Source organism: Trachemys scripta, chromosome 9 (assembly GCF_013100865.1).
Source record: "Trachemys scripta elegans isolate TJP31775 chromosome 9, CAS_Tse_1.0, whole genome shotgun sequence".
Lineage (NCBI taxonomy): Eukaryota > Metazoa > Chordata > Testudines > Emydidae > Trachemys > Trachemys scripta.
The window spans coordinates 744,900-761,699 of NC_048306.1; the positions used below are offsets into that span (position 1 = coordinate 744,900).

General features: G+C 54.8%; 1 protein-coding gene across 5 annotated transcripts; it reads left to right on the forward strand.

Moving 5' to 3' along the window:
• Positions 1–35: 35 nt before the first annotated feature.
• Positions 36–15,750, forward strand: LOC117883089 (sestrin-3-like). Of its 5 annotated transcripts, none has more exons than XM_034782065.1 (10): positions 37–53; positions 6,808–6,907; positions 8,612–8,815; positions 9,320–9,502; positions 10,017–10,250; positions 10,347–10,458; positions 11,174–11,292; positions 12,079–12,269; positions 13,185–13,329; positions 14,227–15,750. In XM_034782065.1, exons 3-10 carry the CDS (start codon positions 8,621–8,623, stop codon positions 14,314–14,316), a joined length of 1,269 nt encoding a protein of 422 aa, XP_034637956.1. In that variant the 5' UTR covers positions 37–53; positions 6,808–6,907; positions 8,612–8,620; the 3' UTR covers positions 14,317–15,750. The 5 variants fall into 5 exon arrangements, with proteins under 5 accessions (XP_034637961.1, XP_034637956.1, XP_034637959.1 ...); XM_034782068.1 differs by lacking the exon at positions 37–53 and adding an exon at positions 96–116; XM_034782066.1 differs by lacking the exon at positions 37–53 and adding an exon at positions 704–1,023.
• The last annotated feature ends 1,050 nt before the right edge of the window (positions 15,751–16,800 follow it).

Sequence of the window (16,800 nt, forward strand, 5' to 3'; positions counted from 1 at the left end):
CCAGTGCCCCCAGTGCCCCCCCCCGAAACCAGTGCCAGCGGCTGCAGGGCCAGGTGAGCCCCAGTGCCCCCAGTGCCCCCCCCCACGGAAACCAGTGCCAGCGGCTGCAGGGCCAGGTGAGGACGCGGGTGACCTCCCGTCCCAGTTCGGGGCCCCCCATCCCGCTGCGCGCAGAGCTGTGGAGACCTTCCGGCCTGCGGTGGCCCCCGCCCGCGTCTCCCGCTAATCGGCCCCTGTCCCGGCGGTGCGGGAGTCTGCGCCCAGCCGCTGGCCCCGGGAAAGTTGGGGACGGAGCCCGGAAGCTGCCGCGGGCACTTTGCCTCCCTGCCGGGGCGCCTGGCCCCTGGCCCCGGGGGGCGCTGGCCACCGGGGACCGTGTCCTCTCCTCGCCGCACGGCTTCGCCCCGCAGCATCCCGCGCCGGGCGCACGAGCCGCCCCGCTGCAGGTGCCGGGGCAGGAGCATCTCCCGAGCCCGGGGCAGGTTCTTTGTCCTGGGATGCTGATGCGAGTCCTCCCCATCACTGCCAATCAAAGTTGTTTTTCTCCTTTCCTGCCGCACTGTCCCCGCTGCCCGCCGGGGGCGCTGCGCCGGCGCTGCGGCTGGAGCGAGACAATGGAGCGGCCGGGCGCTCGGCCGGGCAGGGGGCTCGGGCAGGGGCCGGGGCCGGGGACCTGCTCGCTTCCCTCCGCTGCTCCGGGGGAGTCCCGGGGACTGGCCCTAGCGCAGGGCGGCCTTGCTGGAGCTCTCCCACTGCCTGGCTCCCCGGAGTTGCCTTCAGATTAAAGTGCGCCCGGCCCCTCGCAGATCTCCAGTGCGCCACGCTGGACTTGCCCTGAGCCACGGAGCCTGCCCTGTTGCCTAGTGCTGACAGCAGCCCACGTGTGTGCTGTGTCCCGGGGCTGTGTCCTGCGGAATGTCTGTATTGGTACCAAGTGGGCCCTGCGGTGCACTAGCCTAGAGCTGGACTCTGCTGCTTCAGAACAGCGAGTCTGGGTCCGGTCTTCTGCCTGCCTGCTTACTGGTCAGTGAATCAGCCTTCTCCCCAGTACCTTGGGCATCTAGTGGGGTCGCTTCTAGAGCTACTCCCTGACACTGGAAAGGCTCTACCAGAGAGCCTGCAGCCACTCCTGGTAGACTGAAATTGCTACGCATGGTTAATGGATCTGGGAATTTGGGATACCAAAGAGCCAGGGAGAGAAGTGGGGAGATGAAAGCGTCTCCAGAGCCACCTGTATGACGTGGGGTTTCTGGAGTCCTGGGCTGTGGAATTCTCTCACTGGAGCCATGGGGGGAGGAGGACCTCGCCTTAGTACCAACAGGACAGGTGCACGCTCTGCCCCAACATGCATTGTTGGGCGGTTCAGTGAGTGCTCTCTGCAGACCGTTATTTACCCCTCATCACCCCTGTGCTGGGTCCCCTGGTGAAGTGGGTGTGAAGTGTCGTGCACTCCCAAGAGGCCCGCAGTACCTGAACAGAGCTTACAGGCTTTTCAGCAGCCAGGGCGCTCCCTACTCCTGGCAGTGTGCCTGATGTGGGGAGAAGAGAACAAATCCCTTTTGCCCTGGCTTCCTATGCCTGCTCTTGGACATGACACCCTGGGAAGATGGACATGAGTTGATTTAGGTTTCATTAATGTACAGTTACCTGGCTCCACAGGCTTCTTCAAATGGGAACTTGTGGGGAGTGTCTGAATAGCTCCGGGTGACTTCCAAACCTCCAGGGGCGGGCTGGGCACTTCTCGGAGTCTAGGGGGGTCAGGAGCCGAGCAGAAAGCACAGACCCCTAGAAAGGGAGCGAGAGCGGTTTGCTGCAGCATGTGCTGCTCTGCATGCTGCTTCTCCTGCTGACGAATGACATCACTCTGCTTTCGGCTGAGCCAGAACTCGGATCTGGCTTTGGGAGCTCAGCCCTGGAGCTAGTGGGAAGGGACTAAAGGCAGCAATGCAGGGGCCAAGCTGCAAGTGCAGTGCTTGGGATTATGGCCTCTGAGCCTGGGAAGTGGGGCCATAGCATTGTCACCAGGCTAAAAATGCACCAAAGCCGACTCTTTTGTGCCAGAGCTAACAAATACTCTTAAGAAAGGGGAAGTTGTGGGGAGGAGAGGGAAAGGCCCACCTAGCAGTGTGGAGCTGGGTAATTTTGCACTGTTGCTCCTCGCTGGCTCTGGTACAGAGAGCTGCTGGGCAGTAAAGGGGAACAGGAGCTTCTCAAAGAACTGCAGGAAAAGCCATTTAAGATTTTAAATAGTGAACTGAATCAGGAGAGCCTTGGCATGTACGCCTTACACCAGAACACCTGCACATCCTCCCCAGGGCTGGGGGAGACGCTTCAAGCTGCTGCTGCTGTCATCAAACCTGCTGCATCCCCGAACTGCCATCCTCCTGGCACCTTCAGGGTGGCACGGCACTGCCAAGGGACACTGACTCCTGGAAGATTTAAAAGCCTCTAGGTCACTGTTTAAATGCTCCCCTGTATTGATGACTGAGGAATTCAAAGCTGTGTGCACTGGGCATTGTGGCTATCCTATGGGAATCCCTTGGCTCATCAGCCCCTCTTCTAGTCTGTGTGGTAGATGCTCTGAAAAGTCTCTTTTCTCCCTCTCAGTTTTGGAGCTGTGAGCTGGGCAGGCAGCTGGCTTGACTCTTCCTTGCATGCATCCTGTTCACAGAGGATTGGTCAGTGCTGCTTGGCTCAGCTGTTGATTGGCCGACCTCCCCTAGTGTGGAACAGGAAGGCTTTGGCTGCTTTGTACATTTCCATGTTGGTCAGCACCTGCCTTGGCAGGACTCTGGCCCCAGGAACAGAAGGCAGAGATGTGGTGAATTCAAATGAAGTGACATCTGGGGACTGGACAAAACTCAGCCCCTGTCCTGAGGAGCTTACAGTCTATAAAACTGGAAAGCATCTGGTATTCAGAGTGACGTGCTCTAGCAGGGAGCAGAATGTCAATTCGCATTCAGCCTTTGAACTAAGTGAGAACCCCAGGCTCTTGGATCAGGCACTTGTCAGCCTGTCAAAGGAGAGTACAATTTTGGAACGTCCTCTGGTCTGGCTTTAGCAAAAGATTTCTTCTGGGAATGTCAGGGAGGTGCCCTTGGGCAGGGTTGTGGGGTTCCTACCTTTTATTTATCCTATGTCCCAGGTGTGCTTGCATGCAACCTAGCCTGAGGAGCTAACAGTAAATTTCTCCAGAGTGCAGCTGGAGGTAACCAACCCAGAGAGTCCACACAGCCACCATTATTTGTACATCTTGGTGGCTCCACCTTGGGTTTTGGATTTGACAAGAATGTAATGGGTAAGGTTGGCTAATAAATGAGCTCTGAGGAGGGTGGCCATGGGATTGGGAGGATGTTTCCCATGTAGGGCGCAGCATGAGAAAAGGTAGAGTTTGACCTTAGTGCCTGAATCGGGAAGGTGGCAGCCAGGCCAAAGATGAAGGCGGGGTGGAGTTGTGCAGGTCCCTGAAGGTGGGAATGCGGAGTTGAAATGTGACACAGATGGTGAAGAGAATCCAAGGTGGGGGTCGGGGAGAGAACTCCAGCTGGAATGCCGGTGTGAGACTCAGGGAAAGCTAAAGTAGCTGGATGGGACAGGGTTTGGGAGCGAGGGTAGAGAGGAAAGAGATGGATTTTGGAGCTGATGGGGAGAATCAACTGAAAGCATGGGTGAGTGTCTGGGACATGCTGACAGTGCCGGTGTCATGGGAGGGGGGGGGGGAGATAAGGAGCTCTTGTTTCTATGCTGAGTATGAGCTGGTGCTGGGAGAAGGCCATTCGCAGAGACCATCTCAAGTCCAGACTTGCATAGAGGGGCCGGACCGGATTAGAGAGCGAAACTGAAGCTGGAGAATGGATGAGGTATCCGGGAAGAGGGGATGAGGAAGGCCCCATTGGAGAGGGCTGGGACACTGGAGTATCCTGGGAAGAATGCGCAGCAAGGCATCTAACTTGCCTCTGTATGCGGGTCTGGGTATTAGGATCTCCGGTTGGAAGCAGTTTCCTTCTGCACCCAGTAGAAGCAGAGGGAGTAGAGAAGGGATAATTAATTGCCCCTCCGTCACATCTGCCCCGTGCTATAATTACCCACGTGCTTGAGAGTGTTTTAGTCTGTAAAGCCCCAAAACGGCCCAATGAGAGAGACTGCTGCATCCTGTGGTTGGGGCTGTGTTTGTACTTAGACAGGTTGCCACTGTATGCAAAATCCTCTGCCCAGAAAGGAAGGGAATGCAAAGGCAGACTAGTAAAAGATTTTAATGGCAACCACTTTCTGACTGTCAGACTGGCTTCATTTACAAGCCCCAGGACTACTTCCTAAAACACCACCCAGGCCAGCTTCACAAACCATCCAGGCAGCATCTCCTGCCTCTTGCAGGATCACAACTAACTGGTATTGGAACTGAGCCAAGGGCACTGATGGATAACACCGAATAGAATCTGCCTTGCCTGCCTGCGGCCCCACTGACTTCTGCATTTCTAAAAGGAGCAAAAACATGTTTGCTGACAGGTTGTTTTTTTGGAGTGTGGGAGGACCTGGAGATGTGCCGGGAGAAGGCATGTTGAGCAAGCTGGGGGTATTTCTGCTTACTCACTTTTCTGATCATTACTGTCTTCGAATAGCCTCTCAAAAGTCCCACTGTTCAAAGCGAAGTCTGGTTTGCGGCTCTAGGGCAAACTGAATTGAAGCTCCAGCAGTGACTAGATTTCTTCCAATGTACAGGCAAAAGCGGGCTCCAAAGCTGCACATGCACTGCAGTGTCCCCCCGAGTGAAATAATGTGCTGGGCCTGTGGTGTTGCCATTGTTCCCCACCAGAGGCCAGATCTAAGGGGCACAGGGATGCTGGGGGGGGCTGCTGCAACCCCTGGTGTGAAGTGGTTTCCGTCATATGCAGGGTTTACAGCAGTGATGTGCCAAGTCTTCACTTATTCACTCGAATTTAAGGTTTCGCGTGCCAGTCATACATTTTAACGTTCTTAGGTTTCTTTCTATAAGTCTATAATATAGAACTAAACTATTGTTGTGTGTAAAGTAAATAAGGTTTTTAAAATGTTTAAGAAGCTTCATTTAAAATTAAATTAAAATGCAGAGCCCCCCGGACCGGTGGCCAGGACCCAGGCAGTGTGAGTGCCTCTGAAAATCATCTCACATGCCACCATAGGTTGCCTACCCCTGGTTTACAGTTTGGGTCAATGGCCCTCAGCACCCTGAAGGGGCACTGTGGATTTTTACAAGAGCAGTGATTAAAATGTGATGCACCTCTTTCCTCTGCCCTGAGCCTGGCTACCACTGCAGTGGCTTGTGGGAATCCCTGCTACAAGGGACCCCAAACTCACTGAGGCAGGGTTATGGAGCAGGAGAGAACCACTCAAAGAGCTCTTGGGAGTCATTGTGGATAGTTCCCCAGCGGCTAGAAAGAAGTAAATGCCAGGCAAAGAGCCCCCTTACTGCTGGCTTATTCTCCCATATCTAGGCTGATGGGCCTCATCCCCCCCTGGGCCAGCTGCTCTGGGGAGCTGCTGAGGAGTGGCGAGGTCTGGCAGCTTGCAGCAGCAGCTGGAACAATAGGATCACTCACAGCGATAGCTGGGGCAACAGCCCGATACTTTCCTAGGCCTTCGTGTGGGACAGGAAATTCCTGGTCCCGTTTGGATCTCTTCCCGGGGGGTACAGCCAGAGCTTGTCTCAGGTAGCTGCAGAGTTTCACAGGACTCTGAAAGAGTCAACATCTATTATTTGATCACATAACTGCCTGGCAAAGCTGGTCTTCCTCCCCTAAGGAGACAGAATTCCCCTTGTCTGGGGAGTGCGCGCACCCAGAAGACTCGGCACAGATTTCTGGCTTGTTCTCCCCTGCTGCACACTGACAAGATGAGCCAGGCACCTCTTATTTATATCCACTGAGGGCATTTGTCCCCCCGCAACCCTGCTGCGGGCAATGGCGCAAAACTGGGCTCAGACGTTGTTGCAAAGGTATTTGCAAGTGAGTAGTGCTCCCCCTGCCCTCAAAGAGATTGAGCTTGTTGTCTTGTCTCCCCAAAAGGGCAGGACTGTGGCAGGATTATGGGCTTCACTGGGAGAAGGAGCTACAGCAAAGGCGCAAATGAATTTTCACTTAAGCTTTTGTCGCTATTGAGTCTTGCAATGTTAAAGTACAGATAAATGAGCTAATGGAAAGAGAGTTCAGTTAGGTGACTGGTTGTTGATGCAGTCTGGCTTTTCCATCCGAGTTTGTAGATCTACTGGTGGCTGAAACGGTGGCTGCTAAACCTGGGTGGGAGTTCAGGGCGGGAAGGGGAAGCAAGGTGGAAGCTGGAATGACAGAATTTTTAAGGGCTTTAATCTCATTAGCTCCAGGGCTAAAGACACACAGGCTAGCTAGAAAATGGCCAGTATTCAGTGGCATGCTGGGTTCCCTTGGCTAACTTCAGGCACTCACTGCAGTATCACTCTAAGAGCTCTGGCCTACCAACCCCAAATGGTGCTGACGTATTGATCCCCTTTCCGTGGGGCCTACAGCTGAGAATACGGCTGACTGGGCAGAAAAGCGCTTGCTGTCTGTACCTGCCCAGCAGTGCCAGTTTGCGATCGGGGAGCAGCTGCTGTCCCGTGAGGTTCTAGCTGACGTGGTGGGGGCAGCGAGAGAGTAGAATAAACTGCTTAGGGAAGAGGCTAATGTAGCACCAGGAGGGGGAGAGAACTAACTTTTCTGCAGTGCCCCTGTACTGGACGACACGGATAGGCCTGTCTTCTCCAGGCTGGTATCTACCTAGGATAGGTAACAAGCTTGTACTCTTGGTTTGCTGCAGCTGAGAGTGTGCTGCCTGGATTCCTGTGTAGGACCCAATCCTCCCACCTCCAGGAGCCCTGACGCTCAGCACAAGCTGGAAACGTGCCTCTGACCAACGGGTTAGAACCACTGCTTGGGCCCCTCGGCATTGCTGCTCCTCCCGTGGCTGGCCTGGGACTGGCTCTGTAAGCAGAAGGGAACAAACCAGTCCTCAGATGGTCTTCATGCCAAACGACTTGTGAAGACCAGAGGGAGCTGGGAGTTGGGGGAGGGGGCAAGTGCCTGCTTTCTTTGTCTAGCATGTACGTCCTCTGTTGCTTTCTGCTGTTCTGGTCACGCACCGTCCTTGTAAGGACCAGGAGTGTGTGTTGGCCTTCCTGAGGCTTCAGCTCCTGGCTGGAGAGAATAACTCCACGGTCTGTAGCGGCCTTGGTGGGGAAGGGGCTGCCCAGAGCTGACTAGCACTATGGGCTGAGTGAGTGTGAGCTCACAGTTTTGCAGGAGAGGGCTGGGGGGGAAACATCTCAGTGTTGACCTCTTCACTGCATGGTCTTGCCAAGAGAGCCAGCTCTCAGGCAGGTTCTGGTTGAGGATTGGCTTCCTCTTTAAACTCCCTAATGGGTCCTGTTGCTGCATGTAGCCAAGGGGGCTTGCAGAAGGGGGTGACTGGGGGAGGAGTGCTTCATTGCTAACTAAAAAAGGCGAGAGGTTATGCCTGTCTTCAGACACCCACAGTAAAAGTAGTTGTGCCTCTCGCTTGTTGGGGGTGAGTGACCACGGTGCCCAGATGCTATGGTAACAGGTACATAAGAAAGAAACCTTTAGTCAGAAGCACTTGCTGTAGGAGGATAATGGGGTTCATGTGCATTGCCTTGTAGTCCCTGACCTTCTCCCGTACAATTGGAATGATACAGCTGGGCACTGGCTTCTGTGCAAACTGCCTGTGGCCACGTTCCCCTGCAGGGAAGGGAAATCCTAGGACACCGCTGCTCTGAGGAGGTGTGGGCCCTCCCACCAGTTCTGGGCTACTGGCTATTCCCTGCCTCCAGCATTCTTCTCAAAAGGAGCTGACTCACTGCTCTTGAATGGGACTGTTGGCTGCACAGGTGCTCCCGTTCTCCTGACACAGGCTGGAGGCCTAGCGGCACTAGCCATCCCTAGAAAGCCAGACTGGCACAGGAGTGCTGCTTCCAAGATTTTGAGAGCGCTTTCTGAGTAGGGATGAAGGCCTTGCGCACTGAAATGGAAAAGCCCTATTGAATCCCTCTTGTTCCAGCCCCATGGAGCAGATGCAAGATTACGCCTGTTCTCCAGCGCTTCATCCACTATTCGAGCCCCAAGCAGTGGTGCTTCCAGCTGCTCCAGTGGGGAGATTGCGCCACACACTAACTGGACATGACTCAGGCAGCTTCCAGTTTAACAAGAGGGTTAGGGCCTGCCTGCCTCTTACAAACAAGCTCCCCCTTTGCAGCCAGTATCGGCCTCCTCTTTCAGCCTTGCTTGGATCCCCAAACCCGGCGTGGCAGTCTCCGACCAGAGAAATGGCTGTTGGTCAAACTTCTGGCCTTCCCTTTAGTGGGCTTGGGTCGAAGGCCGTAGAGGAAGAATCTGCGCTGAAACAAGGGAACCTCAGCTCCCCCCTTGTGACATTTTCTGGTGAGCTCTGTTAGCCCTGGGCGTGCTTACGAGGGCCAACTCCTGCAATGCTGGGACTAGCACCATTGCAGCCTCTCTCAGCTCTCCAGCAGACTCCAAGCCCCCAGGTGAAAGGCAGCTCCTGCTGGAGTGCGCCCGCTCTAACACTGCGGCTCTCTCCCCCTCAGGTAGTGAAGATGACCAGTAGCGACCAAGAGCGACCACAGTTCCTGTTTGTGAAAGCGCTGGCCAGCCGGGGGCGCCTGGAGGCAGTGACCCAACAGATGGGCTACCACCCGCAGTACCTGGACAGCTTCCTCAAGATGCAGCACTACCTGCTTCACATGGACGGCCCACTGCCATTTGCCTGCAGACACTACATCGCCATCATGGTACGTACCAAACCCTCACCTCTTGGAAAGCAGCTGAAGTAAAGGCCTCCTTCCTCGCCCTATTGCAACAGCCTGCCAGGGCTGAACGTAGCCTGCCGGAGCACTCGGTCCTTAGCTTGGCTGGTGCCCAGCGTCTAGTGGCTCCCACGTCTCCATAGAAGGCTCAGTGATGGGGGGAGGCAAGGGTGAGCTCTGCTCTCGGTCACCATCATTCTGTGCTGATAGAGTCTGGGGTCACCTCTCCCTGCAGAAGGCCCCAGTTAGGTTCTGTGTCTTGCGTGCCTCTGCAGGAGCTTGGATATCCTCTGTGGCTTGGCCCTAGCCAGGCTCCAAAGGTTCTCTTTGGGTGGGTGGCCTTGGACTTCATGCTCAGCTGGAGTCTTCAGACAGTTGCCCGTGCTGGTTACCTGGGTGGTGTCCCTGGCCCTGTGGATACTGCATTGTCCTCTGGAGAAGCTGCTAGGGCTGGGCTTCATGCACTCAGGGTCTGAGTTGATCTTGCAGGCAGCTGCTCGGCACCAGTGCTGGTATCTGGTGAATCTGCACATGCTGCAGTTCCTGCGAGTGGGGGGAGATCCCCAGTGGCTGCGGGGCCTGGACTTCATCCCCCCCAAACTCCGTAATCTTAATGAGATCAACAAGATCCTGGCTCATCGGCCTTGGCTCATCAGCAAGGAACACATTGAGGTAACTGCACGTGGGACGTGGATATGAAGAGTCTGGGTGTGGGCTGATGGGTGGAATGAGAAGGGAACATAGGGCTGAGATTCCTTCAAAAGGGGGCCTGGCATGAAGAGGGAGGAGACCTTGGGTGAGTCACTTGATGGATGGGGCAGACAGTAAGCCCATCTACAGATGCAGGCATTATAAATGACACATGAAGAGAAGGGAGTACTTCATAAGTGGAGAACCAGTGTTGATAGGGCCCATTCATCAGGGTGGATGTAGTCCACTCCCAATAATAGATGAGGAGGTGTCAATTCCAGGAGAGGCCTGCATCTGTAACTTTCACTCGATGCATCTGAAGTGAGTTTTTTTTTTACCCACGAAAGCTTATGCCCAAATAAATCTGTTAGGCTTTAAGGTGCCACCTGAGTCCTTATTGTTTTTGTGGATACGGACTAACACGGCTACCCCCTGATACTAGTAACCAGTCTGTTTTCTTGCTGTGATATCCGTCTCTGTCTGACCTACCCCACAGAAGCTGCTGAAGATCAGTGAGCAGAGCTGGTCTCTGGCAGAGCTGGTCCACGCTGTTGTCCTCGTGGCGCATTACCATGCTCTCGCCAGCTTTGTCTTTGGTTGTGGCTGTGAGCAGGAGTGGCTGGATGGCAGGAGCATACTGAAGTCAGCGTTGCCAGGAAACCAGTGTTTCTGTGAGTCCGCCAGTGGGAACAGCTGTAATCTGGAATTGCTGCGCATCAACCGCAAACGGGTGAGCCACCAAGGATTTAACTCTCCCAGTGGCCAGGGGGCCAGCGGAACGAGGACTGCTGGCTGATTAACAGTTGTGTATTGTCTTCCCACACAGTCTCTGGATTCCTGTGTGGAGCTGGAATCGCTCCGGGAACGTATCCAGAGGATCCACCTGGAGACTGAGGGCCGAGAGGAAACGAGGCCACCACCACAAGACAGAGAGGAAGGTAATCCAAAGGGGCAGGCTGGAGATCTGGCACCCCAGAGGTCTCTGCTAGGAGAAGGGCAAGCCACCAATTTAGGCCTGTCCCTGTAGAGGCTGCAGGTGCCACCCAGGACTCTCCTCTCTTTGTAGGACTAGAAGGATGTGCCACAAAGAATTGCCTCCAAGCTCCTTGCACTGCAGAGTATCTAGTGGGGGCCACAGGAGTATGGAATTGGGGGTTAGTGTCCTTAACACTGGTTAATCCACACACTTCCAGATCATTGGAGAAGACTGATGATGTTTTCCAGGACTGTAGAGAGGAGGAAAAGCAGAGGAAATGACAAATGTAGCTTTAGGGAACCTGAGAAATAATGATGCTGAAGAGACCTCTTTCCCCAAGGGAGGGAAGGGAAGTGCCCTTGATTTGTCTATTTCAGAAGTGAAGAAAGCCCCAGGGAGTGTTGTAAGGATCAGTTTTGCCCTGGGAGAATGGCTTAGATGGGATGTAACACTCATGAAACATGTACCAGAGCGCTTGGCTGGGATTGACTTTGCTGGCCCTGCAAGCTCCGAGAGGCAGTAATGCTGTGGGAAGTTGGGATTCCATGCCCCAGGAGATCTCTCTGGAGGGAGACCATGCCCCTTGCTGCTGGATGCTGCAGAGAAGCAGCATAAACTTGTGGCAGATCTGTTCTAATCTCCTCTGTGGGTGGCGGTGGGGTCTTTTTTTTCCTCAGATTTTGATGGGGAAATCGTCAGAGCCACAGATCTCTCCTGCTATGTGCAAGACCCTGACTTTGGATACCAGGACTTTGCCAGGCGAGATGAAGATCAGACCCAGATATTTAGAGTCCAGGTGAGTGTTTTGTTTTATGGGGTGACCCTGGAAGGCAGGAGCAGAGTCTGGGCCCAGGATCTTTGTTCCATGTCAAAAGTAGGGTGAGAGAGAGTGTCACGCGGCTGCTCTAGGCTCACATGCCTTATACTAAAACAGCATTCACAGGAGGCCGTGAGTGAGAGGGCTACATCCACCACTGTCGTGGTGCGGCGTCACTCTGAAAAGTAACAGTCCTGTGGCTCCTTTAAGACTAACAGATGTAGTGGGCATTCACCCACGAAAGCTTAGGCTCCCAATACTTCTGTTAGTCTTAAAGGTGCCACAGGACTCTCTGTTGCTTTTTACAGATCCAGACTAACACGGCCACCCCTCTGCTACTCTGAAAAGTGACGGTCAAGATGCCCCATCTGACAAGAAGCAGGTTGTGGAGGGAGAGGAGTCAGAGCTACTGACCTTGGGGACAAATAAGTATTCTGCTGTTGCAGACCCAGCACAGCGCTGGGGGCGGGAGCCAGATTCTGTTCAGCAACAGCTTTGCTGCCAAAGTGCCAATAGCAGGATCAGATGTTCTCTTGCACCTGGACAGCCCCACTAGAGGCAGGTGTAACTGGGGGCAGGGTTTGGCTGCTGGCAGAGCAGGGAAGCCTCTTGCTGTTCTGATTCCAGCAAGAGCTTGTCCCGTCTAAGACCTAACACATCCTGGACACAATGCCGCTTTCTGGCTCAGTGGCTTTTCCACTGGCTCATTTCATGGGGCTGCTGAGTTCCCCTCGGGCACTGAAGGCATCTTGCTCTGTTTGGCAGGATTACTCCTGGGAAGACCATGGATTCTCGCTGGTAAACAGACTCTACTCGGACGTTGGCCATCTCCTGGATGAGAAGTTCCGTACAGTTGACGGTCTCCAGAGCAATGCCATGGCCAAGCGGCAAGGCTGTGAATCGTCTGTCTTCAAACGGGGCATCTGGAACTATATCCACTGCATGTTCGGAATCAGGTATCCAAGGGGTCTCAGTGCAAGGCCTACGTGGGGTTGTCACTGGAGAAAATCTAACTCTTAGCATATGTGGGATTCATCCGGGAGAGGAGCTTGGCCTGAGAAATGGGGACGTTACAGCTACCTCTGTCCCCCAACCTTGTGGGGCATCTTCCAGACTGGTTAAGAGAATCAGTGAGGAATTAAACAGGGATCGGTTGACATGAGCCTTCGAACGTAGCTGAGCTTTGGGATGACACGGGTGCCCATGGTGCTCCCCCAGCCCCTTCTCAGGATGTCTTGTGGGAGTGGCTCAGGTATGGCTTACGTTAGCAAAACAATTCTGCTGCTACCTATGCCCTCCCACTTCTTACCGGCCGTAAGAGTGAGCAGCAGAGGGGAGGGATGGAGGGAGGGGGAGAGGAGCAAGTGGGGAGCAGGGAGAAGGGGTGATATGGGGGCGGGGCCACGTTTTGGGCTCCAGTGGGCCCCCCCACTTTTAGTGAGCTTCCATTGCCCCTGAACCAAGATGTGTGTCAGCTACTGCCACTCCTGTATGTAAGCCTAGTGCCTCCAGATCAGTGAGCAGGGCCGGCTCCAGGGTTTTTGCTGCCCTAAGCGGCGCAAAAAAAAAAAAGCCGCGATCATGATCTGCGGCGGCAATTTGGCGGGAGGTCCTTCACTCTGAGCAGGAGTGAGGGACCGTCCGCCGAATTGCCGCCGAACAGCTGGACGTACCGCCCCTCTCCGGAGTGGCCGCCCCAAGCACCTGCTTGACAAGCTGGTGCCTGGAGCCAGCCCTGTCGGTGAACAGCAGGGGCCTGATACAAGTGGTCACTCCAGCTCCTCTGGCTGCTATCCTGATCCTGGAGAAGGTTGTGGCAGGTGGGCACATGGAAGCTGGTTCTCACATGCGCCCTGGAACTCTTCCCACAGGTACGACGACTATGATTACGCAGAAGTGAATCACTTTCTGGAGCGTATGCTCAAAGTTTACATTAAAACTGTGACTTGTTACCCAGAGAAGACTAACCCAGAAATGTTCAGTCGGTTCTGGAAGCAGTTCAAGCACAGTGAAAAGGTACAGGGGCTCAGAGGAGAACATGGCACATCTAATCTCTCCAGGTAGTCTATTTGGCCAGTTTTTAGAGCCCGCAGTGCTTCAAGGGAAGCTTGTGCAGCTGTTGGGTTGAGCCCAAAGGTGGGAGGGACCAGAGCCTGGCACACAAGGTCCTTCCTTCAAACCAAAGAGGTGTCAGGGAGGATCCAGAGAACACAGAACTTGGGTGCTCCTGTGGGGCTGGAACCGGGCATCAGGGAGTGAGGCTCTTGGAGGCCTCGTCACTGATGGCGCTGCAAGCAGTCTTGGGGCACTAGTTGTGCTCCACTGCACTGTGACCTGTGCTGAGCAGCTGCAGTAACCCAGGAGAAGCAATGCCTCTGCATATGGTCCATGTCTACCCTGCAGGGCAGAACTGTCCTCCGCGCCAGTCCTGTTTGCAAGATGCTTGTGAGGAGTAGCTGCGCTCCCACTGGAGTGAGTCTCTACGGGAGGCTCTGCAGACCGGGCCCGCTGACTGCCACATCCTCTGTAGCTGCTCCTGCAGAGCTGACAGCAGGTTGGGGGAGTCGGGGAACTTGTGGTCAAATAAGGAACAGTTGAATCCACAGGACCTTGAAGTCCATACAGGGCTTGGTCTGGATCTACTTGAATGTCCCTCCCTCTCACAGCTTCTCCAGTGCAGGCAGCTCATAACCCTGCAGGATTAACAGTTCTCTCGCGTTGCAAGTCCATCCTCTCCACACAGGCTGGCTGACTCCCTGCCCAGGCCAGAAGGAATCCATTAGCATTTAAACACTGGGCATGAAGGGCTCAGTGCCCTGGGGCTGCCCCCTCTAGACCTGCCCTGACTGGTGCCCGCAGATCACTGCGCTAAGCAAACTGCACCAAGCCTAAGTCCCTCTTTTGCTCCCTCAGGTCCATGTGAACCTTCTCATCCTGGAAGCCAGAATGCAAGCTGAGCTCCTGTATGCACTGCAAGCAATTACCCAGTACATGATCTCCTAGAGAGCAGGGATGGCTGGGTTATGGCAGGGGCGGCGCAGGCATCCCTGCCTCTCCATGGACTCCATACTTGAACCATCGGGCTGGACCTGGCTGCGATGGGTTTCTCTAACGTACTTGACTGTTCTGTTTCTATGGGGCACGATGAGTGACCTTGTTATGTGCAATTACCAAGCTGTGAGGCAACTCCATGCTGCTGTGATGTAGGTGTGAAGCTGGAGATGCAAACCGTGTCCATGGCAGACTCCCAAAGACTCGGGGCAGGGAGGGAAGGACGGGCAGGGAGAGGGCATGTCTCTCTTCAAAGAGATGGGCTCTAACCATCCACAGTGGAAGCCCTTCACCCAGGCGGCCCAGGGAGCCTGTCCATGGACGCAGCCCAGTGCCGGCTCCCGTGTGCGTTCCAGCCCTGGGGCAGAGCTGCAAACTTGTTCCCTTTCCAGCACTGCAGCAGCATCGCACTGGGCAGGGCTGGCTGTTCGGCCGCAGCGGCTGTGGGGTGATGACGCTCGCTCTGGAGCATCACAATCGGTGGGGGGGCTTTGGGTGTGTTCTGAAATGCCTTTAGTCAGAGGAGCACTGGTTATGACCCAGGTTCTCAGAGATGAGCAGATCCTCCCCCGTCCCCAGCACAGTACTGGAGGGAAACCAGCCTCCTGCACACGCTCCTGGCAGCACCATGCGGAGTACATGTCAAGCTGTGGCACTCCTGAGGAGGTGCAGTGATCAACCTGCTGTATTCTCCCAGTCCCAGGGACAGGCTCTTGTCCTCCCGCTCCTGGGGGTGGCTGCTTGGAATGTTTCCCTTCTGTAGAGCTGGGCTCTGGGACCTGCATCCCCCCCCTCTGGGTCTCCTATTGAGCCCCCCTTTCTACAGAAAGCACAGGGGGGTCATTGTACCCAAACATGAGCTGGATCACTTGCTGCTCAGTATTGCCATGTGGGCTATGGCCTGTTTGCTCTGACAGGCCAGGTCAACTGAAACGGCCTCAATCCCCTCCTGTTATGGGGATGGCAGCCCTAGGACTGGAGCAGCTCCTGACCGACCAGCCTCCACGCACAGGGCCTACACCTCCTTCTCTGCCATGGGCGGGAGCCACATGCTTCAGTGCTCTTCGTGACCCCGGGAGGGACTGAGGAGTAACAACCTGCCCTAGCCGTTACTGCTCTGGCTGGAGGAGATCTCGCTGTGCTGGGTCCCCAGCCGTGGCTCAGTGGCTGGCTCAGCTTCAGAGGGAGATTCAGGTAAGGGCTGTGTACAGAGGCTCTTTCTCCAAAGAGCTTTTTGGGGCATGAGGACACAGCTGGGACCTTCCTAGGAACTGGAGTCTGGAGGGGAAGGGGCTGGGAGCCGAGTGTGAGGCACGCTGCTTTGGTCAGCCTGGTTAAGCTACAGAAAGCCTATTTTTGCTATAAATATAATTATGTTTGACACAATCTGCACCTGGCTCATCTCTCTTCACGTGCCCCAGCCAGAGAGCTAACCCTTGTACGAGTGTGCTGTGGTCCGTCTGCTCGGTCTGCAGAGCTGGTGGCAGGCAGGGCCGAGCTGCACTGCCGTAGCTTGTGCAGTGGCTTTCTACCATAGGTCTGGTCATCGCCTGCATTCCTGAAGTCTCCTAGCTTTGCCTGAGCCCCTGGAGATGCAGCAGTGCTGCTCAGGATGCGGGGTTCTCTCTCCCCTCTGGTGCCCTTCGGCACCATGGCAATAGGAGCCGATGAACTGTCCCTCCTCGTGAAGGAGACTGCTATGCCAAGCTCCATCTCCTCTCTCCTGCAGCAGTACTTTCTCTCTTGCTGTCCAAAATAGCTCTGGCATCTTGCAGCACTCCGCTCAACAGCGCCCAGGGAGTGTGACCGGTTGGGAAAAGGGTTATCTGAACCTACAGGACTCCACTGCAAGAAAGGAGCAATACAGCCACAGGTGTGTGTGTGTGTGGGGGGGGAGGGAGGTGTTGGGTAGCCTTAACCTCCCCTCCCACCACTAGGTTGTAGGACAGGAGTGAATTTAAGGCTTCGCTCCTGCCAGGGCAGCTTGCCTTCAAAGAAAGTGGGTGGGCAAGTGCATTGTTCTGGATCCCTGGAACAGCAGGAGCCTGGCAAACGTTTCAGCGGGAGGCTTTCTGGCCAAAGCCATGCCGGGCTCCTTTCCTATGCTGATTATCCACACCTTGGGCCAAACAAGCTGTAAGACGTAAACCAAGTAGATCCCACTGGATTTTAACTCTTCTGAACAGAAGTGAGAGATGGGGTTTGCTTTTTTTTGGCAGTGTATGTGCTGAAAAAGGGCAGTTTTGGTCAACCTTAAACTATTTGCAAATATGTCTAATTTGCCTAATAGTTTTGACTGAAGTGGAGAAAAAAACAATGTTTCTGGAAATTTCAGCTCTCTGCACAGTAGCAGCCCAAAAGGCTAACTGTGTTAGGGCCTATTAGGAAAGGGACAGAAATCCATGGTGCACCCACACCGTGAATAATCTGTCCAGT

What these genes read in the sequence shown, in the direction of transcription:
- LOC117883089 (XM_034782070.1), top strand. Translation starts at nt 8,621, where the DNA reads ATGACCAGTAGCGACCAAGAGCGACCACAGTTCCTGTTTGTGAAAGCG. An exon ending in ACCACAAGACAGAGAGGAAG is followed by an intron (nt 10,459 to 11,173) that starts GTAATCCAAAGG and finishes TTTTTTCCTCAG; the next exon opens with ATTTTGATGGGGAAATCGTC. An exon ending in CACTGCATGTTCGGAATCAG is followed by an intron (nt 12,270 to 13,184) that starts GTATCCAAGGGG and finishes CTCTTCCCACAG; the next exon opens with GTACGACGACTATGATTACG.